The following is a 27,587-nucleotide window of genomic DNA, read 5'->3' on the forward strand; positions in this document are numbered from 1 at the left end:
CACACCACTCCTGCACACGCAGGCGAACTCCTGCTAAAAAGGAGAGAGAATTCTCCAAGAAAGTTCTAAAAATGACTCCCCCTGCAGGCGCACACTGAGGGGCGACCCTCCCTTCTCTCCCACGTCCATACATCTTGTAGGTAGAAGCCCTAACTGCCCTCTTACTCCAGAATATCTTTCCAAGTCACTTGTATGATGAACAGCCTTGGGAGAGAGAGAATGGCCCTGCCCAGAGCAAGAGCAGATCTGCTCACTGTCAGATGTCATAAAGTTCACATCTCTTTCTGGAGCACACATAGGCGAGTTGGCTTGCGTGTCCTCGGCGGTGACACTGGTCCACTGCTGGTGTGCCACCTGCCTGGTTCCCTCTGTGTCACCCCCGAGGGACCTGGCACCAAAGTTGTGCTCGTGCCTGTGGGGCTGTGAGTGATGAAGTCCTTTGTCTCTGACCCAGGCATCTCATGTCCTCTGCCAGCATCCATGACACAGGCTAACTTACTAGCTTGCAGGAAGGGCAAGGTCACAGTTCTGGACAGTTCAGCAAGTCGCTTTTTACTCCAGCTCAGCATCCAGGTTCTCCCAGGCTGTGTTCTGATACCTCCCTCCAGCCCCAGGGAGGGATGGATGCCAGAATCACTGGTAAATGCATCCTTAAAGAAGCTGCCCCAGAGCAGGAGGGCAGAGGCCCCAGGTCCCCCAGGCAGACGGTTCAACAGAAAGCCCAGCTGAGCCACCAAGTGGCACAGCCCATGTGAATCAAGGGTGGTTTGGCCCCAGATCTAGATTAAGCACCCCATAAAAGGGGGCACTTTGAGTAATCACTGTGGGATTTGGGCGTGGCCCCTCCCCAACCGTGGTGGCAGGTGCTTGTCCCACAAGCGCACAGGGCGCTCAGCGGCACAGGCGGGCTGGCGCGGGTTTCTGGCTTGGACCCTGGGGAAGCTCCTCTCCTGGCTTTACCTCGTGCAGCAGCTGTCGGGAGAAGTTCCGGTACTCAGGGCTGCTGCGGTCCAGCAGCCTCTCCGTCACATTGTGGTTTAGGATCCTCACCGTGACTTCAAAGACCCGGGCATCTGAGACAGAAGACAATGCAAATCAGCTGCAATCCGGTAAGCATGAGTCACGTGCCTTCCTGTCAGCATTTTCCAATTTCCCCCACGCAAAGCAGCGGCGACCCTACACGACACAGCAGAGGAGTTGGACTTGGTCAATATTTTTAGGACATTACATCCCCCAAAACATAAAATACACTCTTTTCAGTGCACATGGAACATTCTCTAGGGTAGATCACATACTCAGGCACGGAAGAAGCCTCAACAAATTTAAGAGGATAGAAATTATTTTAAGCATCTTTCTGACCACAATGCCATGAAACTAAAAATCAACTACAGAAAAACAAATGAGAAAAAAAGGACAGGATGGAGACTAAACAGCATGCGTCTAAAACACCAGTGGGTCAGTGATGAACTCAAAGAAGAAATTAAAACACTTTGAGACAAATGACAATGAAAAAACAACACAAAACTACAGGACGCAGCAAAAGCAGTCCTAAGAGGGAGGCTCACAGAGGTACAGGCTTCAAAAACCAAGCAGGACCTCACACCAACAGCCTAGCCCTCTACAAGAAAGAGTTAGAAAAAGAAGCGCAAGCAAAGCCTGAGGGCAGCGGAAGGAAGGAAACAAAAAGATCAGGAGGCAATGAATAAAATAGAGATTAAAAAACAGTAAAAATCGATCACAACAAGAGCTGGTTTTTTGAAAGAGTAAACAGAATTGACCACCCTCTGGCCGGGCTCACCCAGAAGGAAAGAGAGGACACAGATAAACAAAATAAGAAAGGAAAATGGAGAAATTACAGCCAGTTCCCCCCTTTCCCTGCTCTTTAAAGGGGAAATTAAAAAAAAAAAAAAAAGATTGAGGCATGAGTCTTAGGTTTGGTCGCCAAATCGGGAGAAGCAGCACAAGGAGTGTATGTCTCAGCGCGGGGAGGAAGGCCCCCCGGGCAGACACATGCTTCCAGAGCCCGAGCAGAGACACCTGCAGAGTGAGCACCAACGTCACACACTCACACCCGCGGGAGCCGGGGCTCCGCAGCGCATGTGGCCCCTCCAGCAACTCCTCCCGCATCACGGCTGCTGCTCTCCTTGGCCCTTTTCACAACCACACACCCCAACCGGTCCTCATGCCGCACCCCACCAGGGCCCCCAAAATGCGGGTAACCAATTTACCCCAATTTGCCCAAACTTTCCAGTTTTCCCACCCAAATTCCCACCTCTCAGGAGCCTCCTGTGTCCCAGGCAAAATGATAGGGTTGGTCACCCTGCCCAGCTGGGCTGGGTCAGTGACCCCCAACCCAGCTCATAGGAAGCACAATGATTTGAATCATCGGCGCCAACGGAACTGAGCCAGAAACAAGCTGACAGGGAACGTGGACTTTGGACGAGCAGCCTTACCGGTCTTGACCGTCAGTGCAGCGGCGATGTTGGCCCCACACGCCTGGTAGCTGGTCTTCACCCCGTACTGCACTCCGGCCTCCAGCCCGGCCACCTCCAGGCTTGTCCCCCGGGTCCTGGAAGTCCTGAGCAGCTCCTCACCCTTGTACACCTCCACCTGGACACTGTGGTTCTGGGTGGAATTTAAACGCCAAGACACGTGAAAGCTGCTGCTGGTGACATTGAGGGTCACGTGGTCTCTGAGGGGCGGGCAATCTAGGACGTGCAGAGGGAGGAAGATGCAGAGAACGTCAGAGAGAAGCAGCGGGAGCAAAAGTCAACAAGTGGCCGACGGCAGACGGAGACGCTCCCGCACAGCGAGGGCGCCGCCCTCAGAACGAGAAGGCCGCCTGCAGGCCGGGCGGAGGCCTGCTGGTCGTGTCGGGGAGGGCTTAGCGTCCAAAACACACGTGAGAAGCAGACCACGCAACAGCAAAAAGTATCGTCATCATAATCATCCCATTTAAAAATGGGCAAATGATCTGAATAGACTGTTTTCCAAAGAAGACACACAGATGGTCAACAGGTAAGCAGAAAGGTGCTCACCGCCACTAATCCTCAGGGAGATGCGCACAAAACCACGATGGGGGGTCACCTCACACCTGTCAGAATAGCTGCTCTCCGAAGACGACAGATAACAAGTGCTGGGGAGGGTCCGGAGCAAAGGCGACCCTTGTGCCCTGTGGGCAGGGATGTAAGTTGGTGCCACCATCATGGAAAACAGTATGGAAGCTCCTCAAGAAACTAAAAGTAAAACTCCCATATGATCCAGCAATTCCGCTCCTGGGCATTTGTCTGAAGGAAATGAAATCACTGTCTCTGGGAGACAGTGCTCCCCCAGGTTCACTGCAGCATTATTTACATCAGCCAAGACACGGAAACAACTTGAGGTTCCTGAGGTAATGACCACTGCGGTGTGCCTCGGGCTGAGCTGTGCTCCCCTAAAATCCATATGTCGGGGTCCTAACCCCCAGTACTTCAGAACAGACTGTATTTGGAGGTGGAGTCTTTGAAGAAGTTACTAAGCTAAAGTGAGGTCATTGGCGTGGGCCCTAAGCCAGTAAGGCTAGTGTCCTTACAAGGAGAGGAGACTGGGTCCCAGACTCGCAGAGGGACGACCATGTGGGGACACGGGGAGAAGATGGCCGTCTTCAGGCCAAGAGGCCTCCAGAGGCACCAGCCTGCCAGCACCTTGATCCCGGGCACCCAGCGCCCGGACTCTGAGAGTGAGGGTCTGTTCTGCAGTGCGCTCCATGGCAGCCTGAGCAGGTGACCACACGGCATGACGTTTCTGTGCTTCATTTATAAACACCCCCCCCCAGCCCAGATTCAGGGGGCCTGGTCCTCCGATGCACATGTGCCTGGTCGCTTGCCCAGGGACTTCTGCTTGGATAATTCGCCGCTGAAACAGTGGCCCCTGGAGAAGCAGGACTCGGGAGTCAGACCGAGGCCTCCTGCGTTTTCACATCAAAACCCACGCTTCAGGGAGCAACACACTAACGTGACAACCAACACATATTTTAATACTCAAGTGCAATCAAATCTTTTTGGAGAAAAATTTCTGCTTACAGCAGAGGCACCTGGAAAATATGAATTATTTAAAAACTTGGGGGGTCCCTCAGTCTAAGCACCATAATTTTTACAGCAGAATGCTTTTCACTGAAGCACAGTCAGTTTGCAATGATGTGTCCGTCTCTGGTGTACAGCACGGCGTTTCAGCCACACACATACATACGTATATTCCTTCTCATACCCTTTCTCATTATACGTGACTACAAGATATTGAATAGCTAGTTCCCTGTTCCTATACAGTAGAAACTTGTTTTAACATCACAATTTGAGTTCCATAAGAAATAAGCTATGAAATTTTTTTTTAAAAATCTTTTGCAAAACCATGGTAAAAAAAAAAAAAGAATTAAAATATGTGTAACATTTCCAAAGCCCTTCATGTAAGGATTTTTAGGCTAAATGCTTTCTAATATTACAAAAAAAATTGTCTTTCCAGACAAATGTGTATGCTTCCTTCTGGTAACAGATAAAAACTGGTACAATTCATTGCATTTCTCTTTTTGTCTTGGCTGCTGGGAGACTCAGGATCAAGGTTGGTGCCCCACTCTCGTCTTGCAACTCGGTCCTGCTGTGTCCTCCTCCCCGAGCTGCCCGGTGTAAACCTCAGTGCCCTGTGGGTATGTCCCCCGCACCGCCCCCACGAGCCCCTGCAGAACCCCACAAAGCAGGGGGTATAGACTGTTGGATGCTGGAGAGGGAGGGGAGCCCAGCCCTCCCTCCATCTAAACTCTTGCAGTTTCCGGAAGACTCTCCTTGCGTGGGGAGGCAGTGCACTTTGAAGAAGCAGCATCTGTCCTTTCACTGAATTGTCCAGTATTTATCCACATCTTTGACTCATAAATGTTCATTCTTTATGACACTGTCCTGTGTTGCCGCTGAGGACTGGCCAGCAGCAGGGGCCCTGGGACTATGGGTCTTGCTCCCAGCCCCCAGTCACCGGGACCCTGAAATCAGAACGCCCCTTACTGGAGGTCTAAGCCCTGCAGCCTGTCCCCAGGGACGTGTCTCACCAAGAAAGTGAGGAAGGGCTACAATTTTTCTAAAAATCGGCGAAAAGCGCCGAACATTCTATCTCATGCAGTCAAACCACACAACCCCGAGCATCGTTTCAGTCCCACGGTGACGACATGACACCCAGCAAACAGGACAGGGGACGGGGGTGGGCACGAGGCCTGAGGGCTGGCTCCCGCTGGGGCTGCGGCCCCGCCTCTCTGTTGCCCTCTGGGCATCAGACTCGTCATGGGACTGAGAACAAACCCACACCCTGGGCCTGTGTGGGGTAGCCCTTTACAAGCACATTCTTTAGAAAGCGCCTCCAAGTCGGGGGGAATTAAAACGGAAAGGGCCCCCCAGGTACCGGGGAGACCCGGGGACGGTGTTTAGGGAGCGTCTGAGAGGGCATCGGGCTGGCTGGAGACATGCTCACTCTTTGAATTAAGATGCCAGTGTGTTCCTAGATCACTGGGCAGAGGAGCCGCCAACCCGGCCGTTCCGATGGCTCTGAAACCCTCAGAGATGCCTGCAGGAGCTGCCGTCCGGCCATGGTTTCTGCAGCTGAGAGACTGTGAGCATGTGGCCTCTCGTCCCAAGTAACAGACCCTCCCTGGGGAGAGTGCGACCACTGAGTATCTGTGTAGCTCTTTCTCCGTGTTACTTTGAGGGAACTGCCCTTGTCCAGAATGAACCATTTTTGAGCGATTGCAGTGGCAATTTCATACAGTTCAGCATTTATTGAGTATCTGCTGTGTACCTAGCACCGTCACAGCCAGTGGTGGAAACGAGGATGGATTCTGGCCCCCAGCGATGCCAGACACACACACGGGACATCTAAGTCAGTGTGGCCCGTGTTGTAGCACCGTGGGGACTTGGGGCTGTGGGGGCACTCCCGGGGCGGTGAGAACCCCCCCCACCACACACGTCACGCTGCCATCCAAGCCATCAGTGACACACTCAGAGCCACCACTGGATGAGGGCTGTGCGCACTGGGCAGGTTATTCCATACAGTCCTTCCAACAAAACCAGGTAGTGGGTTCTACTATGTTCCCATTTTACAGAGAACGAGACTGAGGTCTAGAAAGGTCAAGCAGAGAATAAATGGCAAAGCCATCTAATAACCAGTGACAAAGGTCCTGGGCTGCAGTCCTAAACTACCCCACCACAGGAGTAGACTGGATAGTGCCCTCCAAAGACAGCAGCTCCTAATCCCTGGAACTTGTAAATCGGACCTTATTTGGAAAAAGCATCTTTGCAAGTGTGATTAAGGAGCTGAAGAAGAGATTATCATGGATTATCCAGGGTGGCCCTAAATACAATCACACGTGTCCCTGTAAGAGAGCCAGCAGAGAGCACACACACAAACACACACACACACACACACACACACACACACAGGACAAAGCCGTGTGACGAGGGAGCGAGAGAGAATAGAAGATGCTGGCCCTGAGGATGGGAGTGATGTGGCCTCAAGCCAAGGAATTCACGCGGCCCCCGGAAGGAGGGGAAGGCAAAGGAGGGGTTCTCCCCAGACCCCGGGAGGGAAGCCTGGCCCTGCCGACACCTTGACATGGGCCCCGTGACGACGCTGGTGGGCCTCTGCCCTCCAGACGCTGAGAGGATGTGTTTCCATCATCTTAAACCCCCAAGGTCGTGGTGTTTCATCACAGCAGCCCCAGGAAGCGAATCCACCTCCCAGATCTTCTTTAAGTAGTTTTCAAGGCGGCCGTGGGCGGGGCAGCACGACTCGTTGGAAAGTTCTTTGTGTTGCTACAAAATCAGCCAACTTCTGACATCCGAAGGCTCATCCCCCATCTGTAGGGCAGACCTTGAGATGCGGTCAACGGCACAGTCCTTCTCTCCCGACCCTTCTGTCGTCCCTCTGACTTGGATTTCAGTTCATTGGCGGGACACTCTCTGTTGCTGCCCTTTGGCTTTACAGCGTCCCTCCCTTTTAAAATGTGGCCCCAGGCAATAAACCCAGTTCTCGCTCAGGCTGTGATCACAGGGCACCGCTGCCCTGTGGCCTCCCCAGGCCATGGCCGTGAACCTGGATTCAGGAGTTGACATTTATCTCAGGGAAGCATACAGGATTCCCTGGGTCCATGGGTCCAGGCACTTGTTTTTTCCAGCAGCCTGACCTGTGTCCAAGGGGGCAGGATGGGCACTCCTGGGGACACCGCCCTTCCATCATCTCCCGTGTCCAGCTCTGATCCTCCTGAACCCATGCGCCTGTCAGCAGGACACCTGAACTTTGTCAGGGTAGAAACACTGAGGATTCTAGCCAAGACTTGTGAGCATTCGATTGTCGATAACCTGACTGTGGCTGCAGAATACCAGCTCAGCCAGTGTGCCTGGAGATTCTTGGCAGCCCAGGGGCCTCCCCAGCCGCAGCCCTGCCCTCGCCCAGCAGGGGACTCAGGACCCGGTTCTTTATGCAGCGGAAGAGCTCTCAGGCTCCAGCCGGGAGGGGACCGTGCCAGAGGGAGCATGGATGCCCCTTGAGTACAGATCCACTCCCTCCTAATGCGTTCCTGGGCCATGAAGCACGAACTGTGGCGTATTTCTTACAGGTTTTGTTGTTTAGTGCAAGAATCCAGCTGCCCCACGTGTCGTTAATCGGGTGACTAATTTCACAAGAAAAGTATCTGAAATTCGTGCTGTATTTTCCACGGGTTTGTACCTCTAACCCGTTCCAGCAGATTGCTCATTTATGATATTAGCTTCTAAATTTAAAACATGTGCTGTTTGCCTGGAGCCATATGCGATTGGAATCCATTCGAAAGCTCTGATCTGGAAACGCTGGCTTTGTGTTTTCCGCCCGACTGGAAGTGGAGTCAGGCCGGCGCACGTCCCCTGCGGGCGCTGAGCTGTCAGGAGGCCCTGGTCTTGAGGGGAACTTGCAACTCGTGACGCCAGCGGCGTGGCAGTTGGGCTAGCAACAGTCTTCCCTGTCAGCGGAGTCTCGTGTTTTTTCACATTACTGAGCAGAGTGTTTTCATAGCTGTACTCCAACTGTGCATTCTCATGGCAGGGACTGGATGCTCCCCCGGAGGCCACAATCTAGGAGATCTGGAACCTCTGCAGGTGTTTCGTGCAAAGCTTTGTGGGCAAATCCGTGCCTGGGAGGGGAACCCAGTTCTCAGCGGACTGAGCCCTGAGACGCAGGAGGGAAGTGTTTTGTTGCCAGAGGGGGTGCTGGCTGGTGCTTTTTTGAAATCCAGAGACTTTAGGAATAGCCACCACTCAACCCTCCCGCTTCCTTTAAAGGGAAAAGCACATGCAGGTTACATTATTAGTTGATTGAAACTCAGTTATGACAGAATTCTCCATAACCGCCTCACAATTCTAGTGAAAGTTTCAGTTTTCAGAGCAGGATGTCAGAGCCCCCCCCGCCCAGGGAAACAGCACAGGGCACTGCTACAGGGCACTGCTACTGCTCAAACGCCGAACATCATAATTATGAAGACCGGGTTGCTTCTTGGAAAACTTCAGGTGATATGATGGTAAGTGAAGAGAGCAGAATACAAAACTGCATGGGTAGCAGAATTTAAATAAGGTTAAAAAAAAAAAAAAAAACCTGGAAGGGAACAGGGAAAATAAAGACAATTTTCCGAGACACTGAGACTGGGGGTGACCACTCCTTCCACTGCTGTTAGCATGTTGTTAAAGTAATCAATCAGATTCCGGAAGGGTAAGAGAATGTTCTAGCAGCCAAATTGAATAAGATGTGTCTGCATCTCGGCTGGACTGTCTGAGAGAAGGTACTGAGTCCATCAAAGTCCTCTCCTGCTGTCTCTTGTCCTGCCACCCCCATCTGCAGTTTGCGGTCAGCTGTCCGGGCAAGGGCTGATGTCCACCTGCCAGATGCACCTCCCGACCAGTGCCAGCTCCCAGCATCAGCGCCGGCTCCCCCTACCGGTTGGAGGGTGTTAACTGCATGATGACCATGAGCACAGAGCCCCTATACTAGATGGAGCCTGAGGATTAATGATGTTAACCTCTGTGACCTCACCATCAACCAGTCAGAGAACTGTGCATGACCTGGTCATGTACTCTGTGACCCTCTCCCTCACTTTGTCTTTAAATCCCCTCCGTGAAACCCATCAGGGAGTTCGGTCCTTTGAGCATCAGCCGCCCAGACTCCTTGTCTGGTCCTGCAATACACACTGCACTTTCCTTCACCCCAACCCCGTGTCAGGAGATTGGCTTTGCTGCACAGGGGTGAATGGATCCAAGTCCAGCTCGGTCATAGCCAGGGGTCCAAAATTCAGATGAGAAAAAAAATTCTTCATTTTCACTGACATCTAGCTAAAATGGAGACGTTCCTTCAGTTGTGGCTTTGGGACCCACAGTCATCACTCCCACGTCACCAGACGATGTGGCACTTCTCCAAGTCACATCTGTGCTCCTCAGCCCTCATCCTCTCCCCTCTCTGCCTCCCTCATCACGTCTGGTCTCCCTGGCTCTGACCCTCCATCTCCCTCTCATAAGGCCCTGTGATGACAGCGGGTCCACCAGATCATCCAGGATAATCTCTTCATCTCAAGGTCCTTAGCCTGATCCCATCTGCAAAGTCTGCTTTGCAGTGTGAGGCAGCCAGGCACATGCTGGGCTAGGACGTGACCCTCTTTGGGGTCATCACTCAGCCTACCACGTCCCTCCTCGCCCCTCGTCGGCTTCACGGCTACCTCCTGCACTCTGGAAAGTCACCCTGTCCAAGGGGCAGCCCCGGCCACAGCGCCTGAGACAGAGCACCCAGGCCCCACCCACCTGTGACTCTCCGACCTCATTTTTCTTCGTAGCAGAACTGTCACCCCATATTTTGTATTCATCCACACCTTTGTCACTTCCCAATGAAATGTGAGTTCTAAGGGAGTGAGGGCTCTGGGACACTAAAGAATCCCAGTTAGAATGGTGCCTGGAACATAGCAGATGCTCATTAAAATGAGCTCACCTGGCCCTCACCGCCCCATCCACGCAGACTGAGCCTTCCACCTGCTCGCCATATGCTCATCCCCTGCTTGCTCTCCAGAGCTCCAGGGATCAACCAGCATCTCTCCCATCACATGCAGATATGCTTTGGCATCACCGTCTTTTTAACAAGCCCCTCCTGGAGGCCTGCATCTTCAGACTCTGCCTCATCTCTCAGCCCCTTCTTAGGAAGTGTCTGTAAGGATCAGGCGCTCGTGACTCCTGGAAGCTGCCTTTCCTGCTGCTCTTCCCGCCTCACTCCTTCTCTGTGAGCCCCTCCTCCCACACTGACGTGTAAAGACCGGGGTTCCTTCCCTCCTCCCAGCCATGCCCGTGGTTCAAGTGTCACTTGCACACTGATGCCCCAGGTTTGCCATAGCCCAGCCCTGCCTCTGAGCTCCAGCACCAGAGAGCCAACTCAGCCAGCGCCCTGGCGTCTCCACCTGATTTCAACTCCATCTCGATATAAACTGATATTGTCAAAAATGATTACAATAACCCCTGTCTCCCCCCAACTCATTCAGGAGTCACCACCTATTCATTGTTCGAGCGGGACTCACTACCTCATTCTCCTCTTTCTCTCCGGCATCTCATCCATCAGTAAGTTCCAAAGGTTCGAGCTCCAAAATGTTCCCCTCTCACTGCTGCCTTCTACCACCCAGGTTCCAGCTCTCTGCAATTGGCAAGATACGCTTATTTCCCACAAGGAGCCACTCACATATACCAGGAATGGCACACACTGGCACCTGTCACCCGCTTCTGACCCTACTGGCACAGGGCTAGGTCTTCTTTTCGGTGTGTCCACCAGCACCCAGGACACTCTGTTACCATCTAGGCTGACCACACAATGCAGGGACGGAGCAGGTTATTCCTGGAGCCCCAATGTAAGCAGTCATCATGACCTTTCACTCCCTAAAGGGTCCCAATTGAAAAAATGACAGGCTCACAACATAGAAAACAAACTTATGCTTACCGGTGGTGGGGGGGGAGGGATAAACTGGGAGTTCGAGATTTGCAGGTACTAACTAGTATATATAAATTAGATAGACCACGTTTCTACTGTATAGCACAGGGAACTGTATTTAATATTTTGTAACTTATGGTGAAAAAGAATATGAAAACGAATATATGTATATTCACGTATGACTGAAGCAGTGTGCTGTGCTCCAGAAATTGACACAACATTGTAAACTAACTATACTTCAATAAAAAGTATATACTAAAGGATGAATTATATGGGCATCCAAGTTACACACCCGCCTGGCAAGCATCTGGCATGTTTTCTACTGAGTTTCCTGAAAGCAAAGATTATGATCCAGTCAGACGTGTTCCATGACCGGCACCTAACACAGCGAATGGCGCACAAATAAACATTTGTTACCTCAAAGAACAGAGGGAAGGGTAGCCCTCTAGGAGGCTGGGAACGCTCAGAAGCGACTCTTCCCTGCCCATGGGCCCACATTTCCTCTTTGGTAGAAGAGAGGGTCCCCTCCTGCACTGCTGGTGGGAATGCAATTTGCTGCACCCACTGTGGAAATCAGTATGGAGATTCCTCAAAAAACTTAAAGTAGACTTACCCTAAGATCCAGCAATCCCACTCCGGGGCATATATCCAGAGGGAACTCTAATTCAAAAAGATACTTGCACCCCAATGTTCATAGCAGCACTAGTTACAACAGCCAAACATGGAAACAGCCTAAATGTCTGTCAACAGATGACTGGCTAAAGAAGTTGTGGTATATTTATACAATGGAATACTACTGAGCCATAAAAAAGAACAGAATAATGCCATTTGCAGCAACATGAATGGACCTGGAGATCATTATACTAGGTGAAGTAAGCCAAAAAGCGAAAGACAAATACCATATGATATCACACATACGTGGAATCTAAAAAAAAGAAAAGAAAAAAGAGGACACTAATAAACTCATCTACAAAACAGAAACAGACTCACAGATACAGTAAACAATCTTACGGTTACCAGGGGAAAGGGGGTGGGAAGGGATACATTTAGGAGTTTGAGATTTGCAAATGTTAACCCCTGTATATAGAAATAGATTTTTAAAAAATAAAAGGAGAGGATCCTCGTGGTCTGAGGCGCATCCAGCCTGGGAGATTCCTTAGGGCACTCCTTGCCCCCGGGAGCTCCCGGTCTCTCACCTTCACACGTGCCGTCCAGCTCCTGGGGAGACGAAGTCAGCGACCCTGGGGGACAGACACACCGGTACGAGCCCTCCACATTCACGCACCGTTCCCTTGCAGGGCAGGTGTGGAGTTCGTCAAAGGAACATTCGTTTACATCTATTGAAGAGAACAGGTGAGGACGCTCATCAGGGCCACTGTCCTTCTCATTAACCTCCAAGCGTGCACCACACAAGTTGAGGGCGTGGACTGGGCCTCTGCCCGGAGGGGCCTCTTGATGCCCTGCCTTAGATGGCCCGTGCAGCCCTCCGGCCCCCTTCCCGGAGCAGCCGGCCACGTCTCAGGGCACAGCCTCCCAGCTGCCACCCGTGCTCGGGGGCTGCTGCTGGAGCGAATCACTCTGGGGCTGAAATGATGGGGCCCAGACATCCACCCCAAGCATCAGCCCCGCGGACAGCAGTGCTCTGGGCGGAGGCGGAGAACAGAGCAGCCGCCGACGTGCAGGGGGGCCTGGCCTCGCCGCGGGAGCAGCCTCGCAGAGCACCAGCTCAGGACAGGCAGCCAGGCCGACTCACGACCAAGGGAGAGTGATGCTCGGCAAGGCCACATCACGACTTTATCTAAGCCAGATGGGCAGAGGGCCACCGCGGCCCCACGAGGTACCAGCCCCCTTTTAGCCACAACGAGTGACTATTGGTTCGTAACCAATCACAGCTCACCTTCATGCTGCCCCTCCCGTGGGTGAGAGTTATCCCAGGTACCCAGTCGCAGAATCGCCTCCTCTTTCCGACAGCAGCCAACCCAGAACCCCACTCCCCCACCCAGCCCGCAACCATCCAATCCAAGCCCATATCCTGTAACGGGTTCTCTAGACCCTCCCACAGAGATGCCCACGGTGCCCGCACGTGCCATCTCTCTCGCCACCTCATGTGTAACCGTGTTCACCTATAGGGGCGTCCCCATCTCTGGGTGGAGGACCAGTCAGAACAGACAGGGCGGGCACTTTGCTGACCGGCACAGTCTCGGTTTGGTTTACATTTGGGGAGTCTGAAAGGAGCTAATGCCTTCCCTGGAGCTATCCCCGGGCCCCAGACCCTGGCACCCTCATGCGTGACTTCAGTGTCACAGGAGGCCCGGCCCTAGGCAGAGCAGCCGCCCTTCCAGGGCTGCGGCGGGAAAGAAAGTTCTACTGGGGCCCAGCCTGTCTGCTCACACACACTGTCCACAGCTACCTTCATGCCACGTGGCCCCCAGCCAAAAACATTCACTGTCTGGCCTTTTTCAGAAAGTCCGCAGACCCCTGACATAGACTAAAACAAATAAACACAAAAGGACGAGGTAATTTTCTCTAGAAATGCATCCATATGCGTCACCAAACGCAGCTTTGTGCAATTCGGCTTTGAGAGCCTCCTAGATCCAAGGGTGTCCTTGGCTGAGGGAAGGAAAGAGGCGAGAGGGAACTTTGGGAACCCAAGAACCAAGGAAGCGAGTTATTCGGGGGCTTTTCCGGGATCTGTTCTCCAGCCCCATCTGGACGGAAGAAGCAGCCTGGGCGTGAGAGGCAGCAGGGGAGACGCAGGGAGGGAAGGGAAAAGCAGCGTCAGGGCAGGACCAGTTCTCAAAACCTGGGCTGCAGAACCTGGAGTTTACCTTTGGGCCCAGATGAGCTAAAAAGGAGCAGAATGCCCCCCATGCCCCCCTCCCCCAACTCCCCCCCCCCGACCCGCTGGAGGCCGCCTCCGCTCCTGCGGCCCCGCCCCACCCACCTTGCACCTGGACAGCCATCACTTCGTAGACGCGCTGCACCATGCCGTCCAGGGCTGAGGACACGCGGGCCTGCCGGCGCCGGCCGCGGCAAGCCCAGCAGCAGCCAGGACACCGTGGTCGACGTGGCCCCGCCGGCCGAGCGCAGGTGGTGGACCGTGGTGTCCAGTGGCTGCAGGGCACCCGGTGACCTGTGAAACCAGCCAGAGCGTCACGCGGTGGAAGGGCGCCCCCATCGGACGGACAGGGAGATGGCAGCCCAGAGATGTTAAAATTAACACACACACACACACACACACCCCTTTCTCCTGTGCAGGGGGGGAAAAATCCCTACAATATTTTTATTTCTCTAATCATTCTGCAAACCAGGGTGTTACAGATTGAATGGCAACACCAGTTGTTACGGACTGAATGGCGTCCCCCTCCCTAGCAAAAATCCCCGATTCAGAGTCCTAACCCCCCCGGGAACCTCAGAATGTGCCCTTGTTTGGAGAGACGGCCGTGGCAAATGTAATTAGTTAAGATGAGCTCATTAGGGTGGGCCTGTGTCCAGTATGACTGGTGCCCTTACACAAGAAAGTTGGACACAGACACTGGCAGAAGGAAGTGAGGGGAGGACACAGGGAGACGCCAAGGACAGGCCTGGGGGGGACCTCCGTCTGTGTGCTTTGTTACGGCCGCCCAGGGAGAGACATTGGTCAACCCCAGGACACCCCAGTCCCCACCCTAGCAGCTGATGACGGCATCGGGACGGAATTAGGGACTAGACTTCAAGCTCACGTGGTGCACATCTGACATTTTCTGAAGTTTAATGACCCCTTTCTCATCTCACATGAATTCTTTTTACTCCAGCCTAATACCTCGAAATCTCAAGATAGTTTTTGCCTTGGGAAGCCAGGCAAAGTGGCATGGCCACTCAGGCACAGAACATCACCGGAGGGGACTTTAACAACAAACCCCTAAGCCTCCAGGAAGGCCTGTGGTGGCGGCTGGGCACTGGGGTCCCTGCTCCCCTCGGCAGACCTGGAACCCTTCACGGGGGCGGGCGGAACAGAAGGCCAACGCTAGCCTCGTGCAAATCCCTCAGTCAGGGGGCAGCACCTGCTGCAGTCAGGAGCCCGTGAGGACAGGCCTCTCCTGCAGGGAGGGACAAAACCTACCACCTGAGGAGACAACGGGTGACACGGGGCAGCAATATTCAAATAACAACAGCCGCAGCAGCTCAGAACCGATATGCAGCAGGATCCTTTTAGGCTCCTTACATGTACTGTTTAAACCCCACAGCCACTGCTCAGGTGAGACTCTGCTCATTCCTATTTCCTGGAGGAGGCATTGAAGGCACAGAGAGGTTAAGTAACTTGCTCAAGGTCACACAGCTGATGAGTGGCAGCGTGAGGATTTGAATCAAGGTAGTCTCATTCCAGAGCCACATCCTTACTGGCCAAGCAGGCAACCCCAACCCTCCAACGAGCTAAGGAAAGACAGAAATCCCTTCCCACCGGGGCAATTACGAGGCTTTCGGGTCACAGGGACATTTGGGAACATCTCTCAAACCGTTTGACTGGACAGCCCACAGCAAGGTGAGAGGCGGGCCATCTGCTCTCACCACGACATGTGGGACACATCTATGGGAACCAACGGTCAGGCGGGACCAGCCACATGGTGTGTGGGGTCTTCTGAGTGTGGGGTGACTGTGCAGGCCGCTCGACCTTGAAGCTGGCCCTGAGGCCAGACCACCACTCTGGGAAGGCACCGTGTGGTGAAGACAAGCCGGGCCTGCCCACGGCTGGGTTGCCAGGACCAGGGTGCACCCGGCGTGTGACAGCCCTCCTGGTTGGAAGTCACCAAGGCACAAGCTGTGTCTCCAGCAGGGGCTCTCCACCCGGAGCGGTGCTGCCTCTTGGGGGACAGTTCTGGTTGCCACGGCTGCACACGTTTCTGGCTTCTTGTGCACAGAGGCCAGGCATGCTGCGGAACCCTGTGGGGACAGGCAGCCCCACGACACAGAGCCATCCAGCCCCAAACGTCAGTGGTGCCGAGGTGGAGGAGCCCGGTCCAGAGGGCCCAGCCCGGCACCTTCCAGGACATTCCCTCGCGCGGGAGCTAGACCTCGGGATCTGCGAGGGAGGTGCGCGAGGCACGGCTCCGGGGCCTAGGCCGTCTGCACCGGGGCACCTTTGTTTAAGCCGCAGACCGCGAGGAGTGGGGGCTCCGTGCTCCGCAGCGCGGTGGGGCAGGGCCTGCACGCTGTGTACCTCAAAACACGCCAAACCGCACGCTTCCAAGGCTGCATTTTACCGCACGGATACCCACCCCTTCAGAGTGGCTTTCAGCTGAGACTTCTCACTTGGTCAGAGTCAGTCGTTCGGGGATCGCTCGTGGAACCCCTCCCCAAACCCCAGTTCCCACCTGTGTCTCCCGTGCAGCCCGCAGGCTCCCTGCCCCACCTACCATGGAGTGCAGGAGCCGCATGTGATCCCGGAGCCCGGGGTCCACCTGCCGGAGCTCCTTGAAGTCCATCTTCACCAGGACGGTCACGTTGTACCAGAAACCTGCCAGGGTCCCCTCCGGAGCTGCACGAGGACACATCGCTGAGCCCCAGGCCAGGACAGCGCGGGACGCCCCCCCACCCCCTCCTCTTACGTATAATCCTGTATACACTGTATATTGTTGTACACAGTGTGCCTTAGGTAACACTGCGTGCCATTGATACTACGCACACTGTGACGCGTACAGTACGAGTACCGTTGTACATTGTCTGTGTTATAATATCGCATAAATATTATAATACACTGCTTTACATTATTTGTACTATCACTTCATACTGCGCTAATAAGGCACACACTACACTAATACACAACATGTAACAGATATTGTATATTGTAAGGTTTTTTGTATCTATCTCCCCAGCTCTGAACCTTGACGAGCGCTTTCTCCAGGGGGCGGGCACTGAGGGCCAGGCTGCCCACCTGCCGGACGGGGGCCACGGGGAGGACCTCGGGGCCCCATGGGGCTTCTCCAGCAGACAGCCTTACCCCTTCCCCCTCTGACACAGCTCATCTTCCAGGAAGCTCCGCCGGGAGCTCGGGGGGCTTTGCCAGGCAAACTTGGGAAACTGGGGTCACTGCTCTTCCTGGAACGCCCTGCCTCCTCAGGGCACCTGCGAGCCCGCGGCCCACCCTGAGGGGCCAGTGGCCGGTTTGGATGAGTACAGCGGGCCTGGGCACAGGCTTCCCGTAAAACCCGAGCCGCTGCTTCTGGAAACTCACCCCCCATCACCCCATCGCCCAGTGCCTGGGCCCCCAGCCCCCGCTCCACTCCCTAACTGGAGACCTCCTCTGCTCAGGCGCCAGCCCCACCTCGGGGAGCAGGAGCCACACAGCGCAGGCCCCCCGGCCAGGGGCAGCACTTCTGAAGGCCGGGACAGTCGGTGTCCAGGGCACACAGCGAGGTGGACGCTTCCGGCCCCACCGTCGGGCAGGTCCCAGGTCTGGATGCAAACTCTGCCGATCGATTCAGGGCTGGGGGAACAAGCGATTAGCAGTTAGTGACGCTGGCAACAGAGCCCCCGATGGGCCGTGCAGGTGCTGCGTCTGGGTGCCTCCTGGCACGGGAACCCGTCCGCAGCTCCCAGGTCCACAGTGCGGCCCGCTCCCGGGCCGTGTCCGGGCCTGGCGGCACCTCACCACGTCCTACGGAGCAGCTGCTGAGGGCCGGGGCTCTGAGTCTAATGTAGCCTGACTGTCCTGGAAGGAAGGCAGCCTCAACTGGGGGCCCAGGTGTCCCCCTTCCTCTAGGCCTCAGGGGTCCAGACACAGGAGCCTCCACCACCCCCATAGAGGCCCCCTTGCTGCTCTGTGTCCTGACAGCTCCCTCCCTCACTCACTTGTTCAGTATTTACTGAGCCATATGCCAGACATGGTACAAGGTGCCCGGGACCCAGCAATCGGCCAGAGGCAAATTCCCTGCCTCAGGACACAGATTCCAGGGGACAGAGGTCAATACACAAACAGACCTATGGAAGTTCAGTTGGAGGATTGCTGCGGGGAAGAAAACAGGGCCCGGGCAGCCGGGCAGGGAAGGCGGCCCTGGTGAGTCTGCCGGACACTCGGTGGCTGACGGCCCGGGAGAGCCTGCAGGTCTGCACGTGCCCAGCAGTGGGGCTCAGGGCAGTGAGGGATGGTCGGAAGCTGGGAAGCTGAGAAGCTGGGAGCAGCGGGCTGAGGGCAGCAGGGAGAGAGGTGCCGGGAGGGTGAGACCCCAGCATCAGCGTGTGTGCTCACAACCTTCCTGCCATCCATCCTGAGACGAGGGCTCCATGCCAGCTTGGGTGCCCCTCAAACCCGTCTGGTTCCCACCCAGATCCATTTAAAGCTCTGTGTCCTACATGACTTTGAGAGGTGCAGTTCCAGGCCCCTCAAAGTCCAGGAAAGTCAAAAGAGGCTGCTGACAACCACACTCTGGAAAAGTGCCCACAGGAGCTGGAAGCATCAGCCTCCTGGGAGGACTTGAGGGGTCGCCAGGTAGAAGAGAATCCCTGAGGGGCTGCAGTCCCAGGGACAAACCTTTGGGGTCCCCCAGGGTCTCTGCAGGATGCTTCACAGCCAGACCTGCTGGGAACACTTCACCAAGGGCGCCTGCGTCAGCCAAGGATAAGAAGAGAAAGACGAAGTGGCTGAAACACACATGGAACGGCCCCGTGACCACTCTCCTCCTGGGACCCATGCTGCCGGCTCGCTGTCTGTTCACACTGCTGAGCCTGGACTTGGAGGTCACTCTCAAGGGCATTCTCCTTTCCATGCCGTCCCTGGCTCCCTCTTCACTTCCCAGTCATCCCGATGGCGATTCCAACGTCTAAAGTCCTGGAGACGTGGCCATGCAGGGACTGGCTTTGGGGGCACAAAGCATAGGCGTGCAGTGCAGCCAGAGAGGCCGTGTGAGTTATTTGTCTTCAAATCAAAAATATTTCAACCCAGAGGTTTATCTAAATGAGAGGAAAATACAGGCCCCCAGGAAAAACTGACTTTCAAAAATGATTGCCTGATCACAGCAGAAGGGTTTCGAGTTAAAGTTCGTCTTAATTTGGATGCAGCTGGGAATCTCCCTGCGTCCGTCAGGGCTGGCGGCTTACGGAGAGCAGCCAGCAGTTCCAACTTGGTACAAAGTCAAAAACCTGCTTCTCCTTCCACACAGTGACACAGGGCGGCCCCGGGCCCGGCAACCCCAGGTGAGTCACAGCTCAGTGAGACAAGGCGGAGGCTTCTGTCTGAGCCACGGCCCTGAAGGCTCCCTAGGCCTGGGGAATCTGATCTCTAGGATGATTATTCCCACCTCTGACTCCTTCCTCAGGGTCCTCTCCCCCAAAGGGGCCCTGTCGTCAGCCTGGGAGGAGATGGGAAGTTTGGGGTAGGCTCCTGGTGCAGGGGCATCCTGGGCTTGCCACGGAGAAGGGTCTGCGGAGGAGACGGGCCAGGGAGGGAGGAACCAGGGGCATCACTGCAGGTGCCGAGCGTTTACCGAGATGCTCAGATCCGCCCTGAGGAATCCATCCTGAGTAGCCATTCCAGCTTGTGCACGACTGTGTTTGCGCCATATGATACTCACCGCAGCCTTATTTACAATCGTGAAAAGTTGGAAGCAACTAGATGTTAAGTGGAGGGAGATTGCTTAATGCTGACACATCCATGTGAGGTAATGCCTTGTGGCCATTAAATCATGCTGAGAAACACTATTTATTGACATGAATCCAGATAAATTGCCAAGTGGTAAAAGTGCACTGCAAACCATCGTGAGCAGGCTGACCGAGCATTTGTAAAGCGTCTGGCCTAAGAGACTAGAAGAAAATGTTAACGGTGGTTGTTCTTGGTGGCGGGATCGGGGAGGACTTAGCACGCAGTCTCCCTTTGTTCTTTTTGCTCTTTCCAAATTTTCTACATGGCTGGTGCATTCATTTTTGTAATTGTACTTTAAAAGAGATTTAAATGCGATCTCGTACAACTTACTACATTCCAATGTTGGACTTAAAAAAATGGAAAAAGGCATCTAGACCGAAAGAAATAGCACATGTTCTCAGAAGGCCCTTCCCTTGTTAGACAACGGTCGTCGAGTGGGAGGAGGAAGAAGAAAGCAAGGCTGAGGTTTTGCTGCCACCGAGGATGAGACGTCTGAGCTGAAGCTGCCAAGACACAAGTCTCCCCTTATCCGGTCGACCAGGAGGTCCTGCCCCGAGGACAGAGTGCCTGCCCCCATCCCGGCCCCCGTCCCATCACGCATCAGAATCCCAGGCTCTTCCCGCGGCTAACAGCTCCAGGCCTCTGCCTCCTTCTGTGCAGAGCCCCCGCAGGTCTCCGTGGGCCACTTGCAGAGACTTCTCACTTCCTGTTCCAGAAGGCCAGGCTGTCATGAAGCATCTCTGAACCAAGTCTGATCAAACATTCAGGCTTTGACTGGGGGCCAGGGGGGCGTGGAGAAAGCTGAGCTGCCAGTGTCCCTGGTGTAACTGCTTCTAACCCAGGCACTCTGCAGCTGCCCACGTGGCGTCCCTGAACACAAAGCCCCGCCAGGGGTCACAGCCCCCACCAGGGGTCTCAGCCCAGCACCCCCAGCCACCGCAGGGCCAGCCAGGACCTTCCTGAGTCCACTATGCTCTGTGCCCAACCTCCTTCATCACCATTCCCTTCTCGCCCCCACCCCCTGACAGTCCCCGTCCTCAGATGCCACAGTCTGAATCCGACTGGGATCAGGGAGACCCAGGCCCAAGTCTGTGGGATCTTGATCAAGTCACCCGCCTCCCCCCGGTCTGTGTCCCTGGCACTCGCTCAAAGCCCCCTTTCCTCTCTCTTCTCCTTCCTCCTGGGCTCCTGTCTCTCCTGTCCACACCGCCTCTAGAGTGACCCTTCTAAGGCCTGGCGTTGGGGTGGGGACACCCCACCACCCCAACTCAGCCCCCTCTGCAGGGCCTGGGGGCTTCAGGGTGAGTCCTCCCTCCCTCATTCCCAACGCGCCCCCCACCCAGTCCCCACCCTCCCTACACCTGCCGCACCAAGACCTGTGGTTCCCCAGAGCAGACTGCCCACGGGACTCTTTCTAGAACGTTCTGGCCCTCTCCTGCCTGGTGAGTTCCTATTTAAAGGTGCTGACACTTTAAACGTGGAGCTGAGTCACCCGAGAGGCTGGTTCCTGGCGGCTGGTTTGTTGGGAGAGAGATGAGCAGCAGGTGCCTCCCTCCTTCTCTCTGGGGGGATCTCACTTGTGAGGGCAGCAGGACCGCACCTGCACAGAAAGGTGACCTCGGGGCTCAGCCTCTTCCGGGGGCGCCTCTGGACGTGTGACTTCACCGGCCCCATGACAGCCGTCAGGTGGGGACAGTGTGGTCTTCGCAGGTGAAGGTGGATGGGGCAGGGCGGACGCCTCATTCTACCTGACACTCCCACCCAAGGGGACCCGAGGCCTCTCCGACAGGAGACCCCGACCCTCAGGTGCAGGGTGCTCCCAGGCCAAGGGCAGCTCCCTTTGTGCACGTGGCCCTCCGAGACAAGGACAGCAGGGAGGGAACTGCAGTCAGCACAGAAAGGGACGCCTTAGACCCAGCACCTGGACAGGACCACCAGGGGACAGAGCCCCAGTGGGAATTCACCACAGGCTCCCCCTGCAGACCTGAGGCCAGCTGGCCCCTCCTTGTTTCTATGTGTGGTGGCGGCATTGGTGACAGCGGTGTCATTGTACCACTCCCGGAAGAGGTGTACCCCTGTGAACTGCTCAACCCTGAGCTGTCTGGTCATCTCTGAGCCTGGTCCTCTGCATGGGGTCAGGGCAAAGTGTCACCATCCTTGTCCTCTGTGAGATGGCTTTGGAGGACTAAGGGCAGCACGATCAGGACGGCTCGGCGTGCCCAGCCCACGCAGCCTTCTGCAGGGTCCGGCTGACCCAAGGCTCCGCATCCGGGAGCCCCTGGTGCTAGGGAGCTGCCCCCCCGGGGTGCAGCACCCACGCCCTAGCCCGCAGCTGTCCCGGGGCCCCTCCCTGCACCCCCTGAGCCGGTGCTTTCTGGAGTCTGAAGGCAGCAGCCCTCACGTCTCAGAGTGTCACCCCCGACACCCCACGAAGCCACACCCTTCTCACTTCGCCTACACCATGGGGGTGGGGGCTGACTGTTCAGAGACTCATCTTAGCTCTAGTATTGACTCAGATTTAACAATCACCACCTCCCACACACATTCACACACACATGCCTGCATCCTTTCCCCTGGAAGAAGTCTTCTGGAAAGTTCCCTTTGTGTCAGGGACTGAGCCCTGAACCCCCTCCCAGCTCAGTCCACTTGGCCTCAGACACTGTCCGGCAGAGCCGCACTGGTGCTGGTAGCCACCCCGGGCATCTTCTGAACCACACTGAGGAAGTAAGGGGGCTTGGGGGCTTGGGGTCTTCTGGGCCGTGGAGGGGGGCACGGAGGGCACCCTTTCCAACTCTTCTACAGACTGGAGCTCAGACCAGGATTTCATAGCTTTTTGAATAAAAGCGCTGGCTGTCAGTATAGCAGAGATGACAATGCTGGTTCCCAAACTCAGCTGCAGGTTACAACTGCTTGCAGAGCCTAAAAAACCTGTCCCCAAGCTCTGCCCCAGACCAAGTCCATCCCAGCCTCCGAGAGGGGACCCAGGGATCAGAGTTTTGAAAGCTGCCCTGGGTACACTGTCACTGTGGAGTCAGGTCCGAGAGCCACCGCCCATCACAGAGGTTCTTAGAGTGTGGCCTCGGGCGGCGGCATCAGCACAACCTGGGGCCCTGTCCTCCACCCCTGACCCCCTGGATCTGAAATCTGGGTGGGGCCAGTCACCTGTGCTTGGACCAGGCCTCTGGATGGCCCTGGTGCACACACAAGGCTGAAACTAGGGTTCCAGAAGGATCTGCTGGTTCTGGGCTAAGGGATGTGGACAGAGACAGAGACCATCCCGAGAGTGGGCGGGGCCCGGGGGGGGGCGCCGCCCCTGGACTCACGCAGGACGCAGTAGAGGCCCAGCTGCTCGTAGCCCTCGCAGCAGTCGGTCACATTCCTCCACTCGGGAACCTCCACCGCCTGGAAGCGGGTCCTGTAGACCGTCTTGGGGCAGCGCCGCCAGGGGACCCAGCGGCCGCAGGGCACGTGGGTCAGGAGGGACGTCTGCACAGCCTCCACGCTCGGCACGCTCCGGGCCACACTCTGGTTGCATAGCTGGTAACTCAGCAAAGAGAGGACCTTTTTCTACCGGAGGAGGTGGAGGGGGTTGATGGAGGAAACAAGAAGTGGAAAATGGCACAGTCAAATCCATCCGAGGGGCTCTCTGTCAGAGCCGGTGAGACAGGACCCCCAGCGTGGCGGACCCTCGGAATCTGCCTCCCAGCCCAGACCCGAGAAGGAGACGCCAAAGAGCGGACTTGAAGGACTAAAGCAGGAGCGGGCCCCCGTGGGCCGAGAAAACCTCCTCTACAGGGCGGGGGACACCGCCCCCGCCTGGCCCCTGCCCAGGGGCCTGCCATGACACGGAAGGGAACACGGAGGAACCGAGCATCTGGGGCTGCCGTCCGAGGTTCTGTGCTCTCTGACTCCACGGGCTGGGGATCCTTGTGCGCACCTTTTCTCTGCTTGAGCCCCAGGGTCGTCCCAGGTGAGCTGAACACACACTATTCCCGTAATGAATGCATGACATGCTGGGCACGCTGGCACTGGCACCCTCTTTTGGAACGAGACACAAGGTGGATGATCATGTCCAGCCCATGTGAGAAGTTCATAGGTGGGAAAGGTCAGTCCACCATCACTCACCAGCAGCAGGACGACATGAGCTGGCCTGATCCGGCCCTCTGCGTCTCCCACCTGGAGCCTGGTTCCTGTGCACAGACACCTGTGGCCATTCATTAGCACTGTCACTTGGTTCTCAAGGCCCCATGGCACACACTGCCTTCACCAGCCCTACGCCCCTTTGTCATGGACCATCTCCCACGGGGTCCTCAGGTGTCCCATCTGCCCAAGGAGCCTCTGTGGCCTCCTGAAACAGGGACTGTTATGGGCTGAAATGTGTCCCACCCCTCATTCATGTCCTGAATCCCAGGACCTCAGCGTGTGACTGTATTTGGAAACAGGGCCTTTGCAGATATAATTAGTTTAGCTGAAGGGATACTGGAGGAGGGTGGCCCTGGTCCAATATGACTGGTGTCCTTATAAAAGGAGACATTTAGACCCGGAGACAGGAATGCACCCAGACGGCCACGCTAAGATGGAGGCAGAAATTAGGGAGATGCTTCTATAAGTCAAGGAGTGACAAAGATTTTCAGCAAACCCCCAGAAGTTGGAGGAGAGCCTGGGACAGATTCTCCATCACAGCCTCAGGAGTAGCCAACCCTGCCCGCACCTTGACCTCAGACTTCTGGTCTCCAGACTGTGAAGAAATAAATCCCTTCCTGTTAATCCCCCAGCCTGTGGTGCTTGCCCAGCGGCCCCGGGGAACTGACACGGGAGCCAAGGGTGCCCCCACCTCCACAGCCAGCACGGGGCCCACCGCAGCGTGGGACCTCCGTGTGGGATGGATGAACGGCTTGAATATCTTTGCAGTTTCAGATACTCAGCCTCGAGCCCTAAGCTTCCCGACACTGTGCAGCCGTTGGGTGGGTGCCCACAGAGGAGTGCACTTCCCTCAGGGCAGAGCTGGGTTTCTTGAGAGGAGCTCAAAGATGGCAGAAGAAATAATCTTCACCCTCAACCCCAGGACAGCACCAGAAGTTTCCCTCCTATGGCCTCATAGTCACCCACAAGCACACAGAAAGCAAGACGTGGGGGCTGGTGACCCCGGGAGGAAGCGGGGCTGATCCAGCCCTCCAGCCGGGCTGGTGGGAGAGCAGCCCACTCCCCAGCCACGTGGTGGCCTCCCCTGCAGTGTCAGGGCCTTGGGGGTGCACACAGCCTGTGCTCACCACAGGTGGGTTCCAGTAGGCTTCGGGGTCGGGAGGCCCCTCGCCGTGTGGGGTGGGGCAGGAGAGGCAGCGTCCGAGGCCAGAACTTAGAGGTGACTGGGATGGGACGTGGGGCCTGCAGAAAATGACCACCGTGAACATGGTCACTGGGTTGATGGACGGGGCCAAACAAGGCAATACCTCCTGCACAGAGAGGTCGGCGAGGCAGATTTAGATGTTGTTTTTCATCTTCACGCAAGACCAGATGACAACAGTAATGAAGGTTACACTTCTCTGCCTCTAGAGAGCCTCTGGGCTCCGCCTGCTCACGACAAGGTCCCAGCTGATCATCAGCAGAGCCTTACACACACACAAACACACACACACACACACACACACCCCTCCTTCCAAGGAAACTGCACTTGGATCTACTTGTTTTGTTTTTTACCTTCTACTGGAAGCCACTGGGTCCTCTGAGGGCCTGGCTTCTTGGCAGAGCCCGGAATAAAAACCTTTCAGCAGACCCTGCCGTTCAACAAATTCTTTCAGGAGCTCTCAGCACAGGAGTCAGGGGCCCAGGGTTCTGGTCCCAGAGGCTGGAAATCTTAATGCCCCAGCAGGTCCTGGGGTCAGAACACCTGCATTCACACCAGCTTTGCAAATACCAGCCATGTGATTCTGAGTACTTTCGTGCCCTCTCGGTGCCCCAGTCTTGTCACTTGTAAAATCACCGCTACGCCCGGGGTTTTAGAAGGATTCAGTGAAATCCTGCCTGGGGCCGGCGGGCCGGCTCATGGGAGCCGACAACCGAGTGGCCCCAACGGACCCCCAAGTGGCGCTGCCGTGTCCTCACCGTTGCACGAACTTCCTCCCGAGAGTTCCCCGCTTCCAGACTTTCCCCTTTGCTCTGCCACTGAGCTGTAGGGTTTACACATTATTCATATTCCAAAGGAAAAATCAAGTTGAAAAAAATCACAATTAATTTTAAAAAATCACAAAATCCTATTTATGGGTGAAAAAAAAAAGTTAAACTAGGACAAAATTGAAGTTGCTTGCAGGCACAGAATGGATCTGTTTGAATTTCCAACTGCAGAAGTCAGATTTCAAGAGGAAAATGATTTAAAAGATTTGTAACCTCAATGCTCAGAAATCTGGTGCTTCAGAAATCTGATGTGTTTTTAGCAGCTGACACGTGCCTCTCAAAGGCCTTGGACGTGTACTGGCCCCCTCTGCCCCCGTGGAAATGTGAGGAAGCAGGGCTGGGCGTGAGAGCCCACTTCGGGATTCCACCTCCCGGGCAGGCGAAAGGCAGACTTAGCCAGGGTCAACGGCAGGGGCCGCCCCGGTGGAATCTGCCCTCTGCCAGCCGTGCGGCCTTGGGCGAGTCCCTGACCACTCTGGGCCTCCCTCCGCTTATCTGGAAGCTGGAGAGTAATACGCCAAGGCTGCAGAGACCTCGACTCTGAGTCTCCAGGAATTCACCACTCTCTGCACGGCCCGAGGCCTGCAGCATCTGCAACACCAGCAGAAATGCAGAGTCCTAGGCCACCCGAGCCCTGCTGACTCAGGATCTGCATTCGCACCCCACCGACCCCCAGGGGATTCGGAGACGGTCCCACCACCTCTTTGCTGGATACGAGCAAGTTTGGCCCAGACCCTGGCTCTCAAAGCAGATGCATCTTTGCCAGCCCAGCTCTCGGCAGGGCCTCTGTCCCCAGGAGACCCGCTCCCCGGGAGCCCCTCGCTCCTCCAGCATCCCACACCCTGAGCCCAGACTCCTTACCTGTGAAGCCGCTGGCCAGGGTGGGGCCCACGGCGCTGACCACGGCCAGCAGGGCCAGCCCGAGGGTCCTGAGCATGGCCGGGCGGTGGCGGTGGCTCTGGGCCTCTCCTGAGCGGCAGCACAAAGGTACCTGGGCCGCCTGGGCCCAGAGACAAGGTCCTGATTTTCCCTTGCGTCGCCGACCGTGGCAGTGGCTTCAGAAGGTGCGCTCGCCGGGAGCAGTCCCTTATGCCCGCTCGTAAACACCTGCCACCGCCACGGCCGTGTCCCTTGGGGCACCTGCGTGTCACAGCCCATTCTCCCTCCAGGCAGATGGCATCTCTTAGGAAAGGTGAGTACCCCACCGCCTGGCTGCATCGCTGGGTCGCATCTCACTGTTACGTAGGAAACACATTTCAGCCCCGAATCTGACTCCTTCCATCAAGTACAAAGCATCCTCTTACCTTATCATGGCGAGCTGGCGGGAGAAAACAACATGGCATCAAAGCGGCTCATCGGATTCAGAAAAGCGTCCTTCACACAATTGGACAGGCCAGATCAAAAGCTAGAGACAACGTCCCTGCAGCCCGGCGATCTCTTCCCGAGCCTGGTCTGGGGACCACGGAGCTGCCGTCTCAGAGATGTCTGTCATTGGCCAGAATTTAAAGCGGCAGAGCGTGGAAGTGAGCCTTCGCGGGAGGAGGGGAGGGGAGGTTGTGGCAGAGCCCCTGGACGTGACCCCACCCCGGCGTGCCGACCGTGAAGACTTTGGGCAGCGAGGAAACGATACCTCCCGACGCGAAGTCAAAGCCGCGCCTGGCGCCGCGCCGCCTCCAGAAGGACGGCAAGTCTGCAGTTGTGGGCTCAGCCCAGAACAGGCCGCAGGACTGAAAGGAAACACAGTGAGGGGCTGCAGACTGATGGCTGGGTCGTGGTGTGTTTCAGGAGCTGTCACACGGTGTGAAACGGG

At 55.8% G+C, this 27,587-nt stretch overlaps 1 protein-coding gene across 1 annotated transcript in view; it reads right to left on the reverse strand.

The window, feature by feature from the left end:
* UMODL1 (uromodulin like 1) overlaps positions 1-26,823 on the reverse strand; it is a 58,953-nt gene extending 32,130 nt beyond the window's left edge. Inside the window, 10 exon segments of the mRNA XM_032460919.1 lie at positions 961-1,073; positions 2,454-2,708; positions 12,189-12,329; positions 13,937-14,006; positions 14,008-14,120; positions 16,382-16,507; positions 17,294-17,455; positions 22,930-23,167; positions 23,544-23,548; positions 26,639-26,823. Coding sequence (XP_032316810.1) covers positions 961-1,073; positions 2,454-2,708; positions 12,189-12,329; positions 13,937-14,006; positions 14,008-14,120; positions 16,382-16,507; positions 17,294-17,455; positions 22,930-23,167; positions 23,544-23,548; positions 26,639-26,714 — 1,299 coding nt within the window. The 5' untranslated portion in view covers positions 26,715-26,823.
* Between the last annotated feature and the right edge of the window lie 764 nt (positions 26,824-27,587).

The sequence above is a fragment of the Camelus ferus genome, chromosome 1 (assembly GCF_009834535.1).
Source record: "Camelus ferus isolate YT-003-E chromosome 1, BCGSAC_Cfer_1.0, whole genome shotgun sequence".
Classification (NCBI taxonomy): Eukaryota; Metazoa; Chordata; class Mammalia; order Artiodactyla; family Camelidae; genus Camelus; species Camelus ferus.